At 43.5% G+C, this 3,972-nt stretch overlaps 1 protein-coding gene across 1 annotated transcript; it reads right to left on the bottom strand.

The window, feature by feature from the left end:
* Positions 1-127: 127 nt before the first annotated feature.
* Positions 128-1,951, bottom strand: BBBOND_0002100 (hypothetical protein, conserved; the record flags this gene model as incomplete). The annotated part of the gene is made up of 1 exon (XM_012915050.1): positions 128-1,951. One exon carries the CDS (start codon positions 1,949-1,951, stop codon positions 128-130), a length of 1,824 nt encoding a protein of 607 aa, XP_012770504.1.
* Positions 1,952-3,972: the final 2,021 nt, after the last annotated feature.

Below are 3,972 nucleotides of genomic sequence, written 5' to 3'. Positions count from 1 at the left end.
CCAAATATTTCTCATTCTGGCAAGCATGTTTCCAGCTTAGTCATGTATAATGAGACCCATGATTCCACCTCCCGTCCACTATAGCCTGATAGCGTTAGCAAATTCGGTTAGCTTGTTATTTACGTCTTCACCCCAACTTTTTGAAGGTATTAGTGCCTATTTTATCGTCACCACCACCTTCTGTATCAACGATGAGACCATCAAGTTCTTGAATGCCCTCACCGTTAAATTTTTTAATGTTTGTGTCGATCGCCGTAGACTTGGATTCTTCGAATTTCGGCATTATGTTTCCGTTGACGCTCTCAACTTTCCGATACATGTCATGAATTTTTGTACCGGCATCCTCTCCCATGGCAGAGAAAGCTGTAATTTGGGTGGACGGTGACTTATATGTGTATTTGAGATTTTTCAGACTTCTTATCGTTTCCTTGAATTCGTTATTATATGTGCTATGATCACTAAACTCTTTAATCCACGCCTGCATTCTGCTACTATTTGCCTGCAGACCTTGAATGACACCGTCTTTACCATAGGCATCCTCCCACTTAACACCTTCAAGCCCTTTAAAATAATCCTTGACCCACGTCTGACAATCACCCTTCAATTTGGTCAAATCTTGTTTTATAATGTTACGCACTTCCTCCGTCATTGTCGCAGGCAATGTCCTAATCAAGCTACTGACTTCCGTCTTGGCCTTTTTGGCAAATCCTAAGAGCTTATCTGCTCGTTCTTGCAGTTCGCTTACCGCTTCGGTTATTTTTTTTCGCTCTCCATATTTGCCTTCATCATTTTTTCCATCAAGCTTATTCACAATTTCCTTAACCTTAGTCTTTGCATCTGTAACTGCTTTTCCAGCCTCTTTTTTCCAAATTTCCAAGTTTTTGTGGATTTCAACCAGATTAGTGTTCATCTTTTCTATCTGTGTATTGGCTGCTTCAATGGTATCAATTGCTTTACCAATATCTGTATTTCTAGGGCCATCACCGTGCTTCTTATGGTTCAACTCCGTATACACAGTCCCTGCATCGCGCATAGCGTCACAAACTACCTTTGTAGCGTATTTTTTCCACTGATCTAGATTATCGTTTGCATTGGTGAACTCCTGACCGATTACCGCAACCGTCTGTTTCACTTTTTCGAATTCCTCTCTGAGTTTTCCTTTTGTGCTAGTGCTCCCGTTTTTAATGTATTCCATTGCATCTGTTATTTTATTAAAATGATGTTCAATTATATTTCTATATGTCCCATCGAAATCATTATCCAACATATTCTTAGCATCATGCAACTTTTGTTTGATATCTTCAGTGTAGCCCTTTTTTGTATCGTGCAAAGCAGTGACCTTTGCACGGATATTTTTAAATTCTGTTTCCAACCATGAATGGAGGACATCGGATTCCTCTCTGATTTTGTTCTTAATAGACTCTCTCTGGTCTACCAGTGTCTGATCTGCAATCCTTACTTGGCTCTTAAACACTTCATCTGTAGCAGAAACAGTCAACATTTTAACAGTCAAGCTAATTGCCTTAACCTCATGCAACACGCTACTTCTTAACGCAGTATCTAATTTAGAAGCATTATTATGAATATTGTTGACATTTGTTTCAATCATTTTGACCGTCGACTTCCACTCCTTCAGTAGCTTGCCAAGAGAAAAACATTCTTCGCTTGAAACTCTTGAGTAATATTCACCTGCAGGAGATGATAATTTAGTACTTAACTCACCTAATTTTGTAGTAACATTATTAGTCAATGTCTCAACTTGTGAATTATATTTCCCCAACCACCCCTTCACCGCGCCGACAGACGCCGCAAGCCCTTCACGACCGGTGCCAATATTTTTAGTTAAGGTGTCTAGTACTGTTTGAAGCTTCATTCCACTGATGTATTGATCATAAGTTGTCACTTCATTTTCGTTTTTCACCGCACCAAGCACACCACTCAAAAATCCCATCACCCCGTCACACAGCCTGTCCAGGTCGGAGTACACAATCCCAGTGCCGTCGTAGCCTTTGGAAGCAGAGTTGAAGCCGAGGAAAGTTTCAAGGCCAGTGCAAAGGTTATTAAGCAATTCATGTGAATTATTTTGGTTGCCTTTATTTGTCTCTCAAAGTTCTTAAGTTTATCTATCTGCTGAGTGATGTCATGACAATTCGAAGGATCTAGACAATCATGAGAATTATGCGAAGACTTTTTACAGTTTTCACACTTTTTAAGTTGCTCTTTAAGACATTCTTGAGCTTTCTCAACGGCTTTCTTAACACTCTCACTTTCACCAACAAATCCTCCAAGCTTACCAGCCAATTCACCAAGCTGGACAATCTTCTCTTCAACAGACTTCAAGGCAGCAGATGGAGGATGTTTTTGGTGAGCATTTATACAAGCATTTTTAGACGTAGTACACTGATCTTTTGTGGAAGTTACTAAGGATTTTTCATATGGTTTAAGAGAATTATTTTTAAGTTCATCTTCACATTTCTTAATACGGCTCTCGTAGTACTGACAGTCTCATTATCAGAGTATTTGAAGGGGCAAGAAAGTTTAGATTTTTCGGCTTGGAGGGACTTAGTAGCGATGTAGAGTAAATAAAGAAGCGATGTAGAGTGGATAAGGAGCGATGTAGAGTGGATAAAGGAGCGATGTAGAGTGGATAAGGGGCGATGTAGAGTGGATAAAGGAGCGATGTAGAGTGGGTTAAGGGGCGATGTAGAGTGGATAAGGGGCGATGGAGAGTGGGTAAAGGAGCGATGTAGAGTGGGTAAAGGGGCGATGTGGAGTGGATAAAAAAGCGATGTAGAGTGGGTTAGGGAGCGATGTAGAGTGGGTTAAGGGGCGATGTGGAGTGGATAAAGGGGCGATGTGGAGTGGGTTAGGGAGCGATGTAGAGTGGATAAAGGGGCGATGTAGAGTGGGTAAGGGAGCGATGTAGAGTGGGTTAAGGGGCGATGTAGGGTGGATTAGGGAGCGATGTTGAGTGGATAAGGGAGCGATGTAGAGTGGATAAGGGGCGATGTAGAGTGGATAAAGGGGCGATGTAGAGTGGGTTAGGGAGCGATGTATAGTGGGCAAAGGAGCGATGTAGAGTGGATAAAGGGGCGATGTAGAGTGGGTTAAGGGGCGATGTAGGGTGGGTTAAGAGCGATGTAGAGTGGACAAAGGGCGATGTAGAGTGCGTAAAGGGGCGATGTAGAGTGGATAAAGGGGCGATGTAGAGTGGATTAGGGAGCGATGTGTAGTGGGTTAGGGAGCGATGAAGAGTGGATAAAGGGGCGATGTAGAGTGGATAAAGGGGCGATGTAGAGTGGGTAAGGGGCGATGTAGAGTGGGTTAGGGGCGATGTAGAGTGGAGTAAGGGGCGATGTAGAGTGGGTAATAATCACCCCTTTAGTCAGGTGGTTGGTCACCACTGTCATCGCTGCCGTAACCATGTCATCGCTGCCGTGACCATTTCATCGCTGCCGTTACCATGTCATCGCTGCCTCAATCATGTCATCGCTGCCGTGACCAGTCATCGCTGCCGTAACCACCAACTTGCTCACCACTTTGGTCAGCACATTGGTCAGCACATTGGTCAACACTTTGGTCATCACGTTGGTCAGCACATTGGTCAGCGCATTGGTCAGCACATTGGTCAGCACATTGGTCAACACTTTGGTCATCACGTTGGTCACCACTTTGGTCACCACCTTGGTCACCACTTTGGTCGTGGCATTGGTCACCACGTTGGTCATGGCATTGGTCAGGTGGTTGGTCAGCACATTGGTCAACACATTGGTCAGCACATTGGTCAATTGCTTGGTCACTTCACCGCTCATGTGATTGATCATCAACGCTATCATTACTCTGTCTATAACATTAGATGTCAGTTGCCAGTTAGGTGATCGTGGAATTTGAATTGACGATGTTTTCGCTAACAATCGTGGAGATCAGCTGTAAAACGCGATGCAGAAGGGTATCTTGCGGACGAGGAAATCG

The sequence above is a fragment of the Babesia bigemina genome, scaffold Bbigscaff_63431 (assembly GCF_000981445.1).
Source record: "Babesia bigemina genome assembly Bbig001, scaffold Bbigscaff_63431".
NCBI classification, from domain to species: Eukaryota; Apicomplexa; class Aconoidasida; order Piroplasmida; family Babesiidae; genus Babesia; species Babesia bigemina.
Note: the sequence above shows the minus strand (reverse complement) of the source record. Positions and strands in the feature narration are given on the sequence as shown.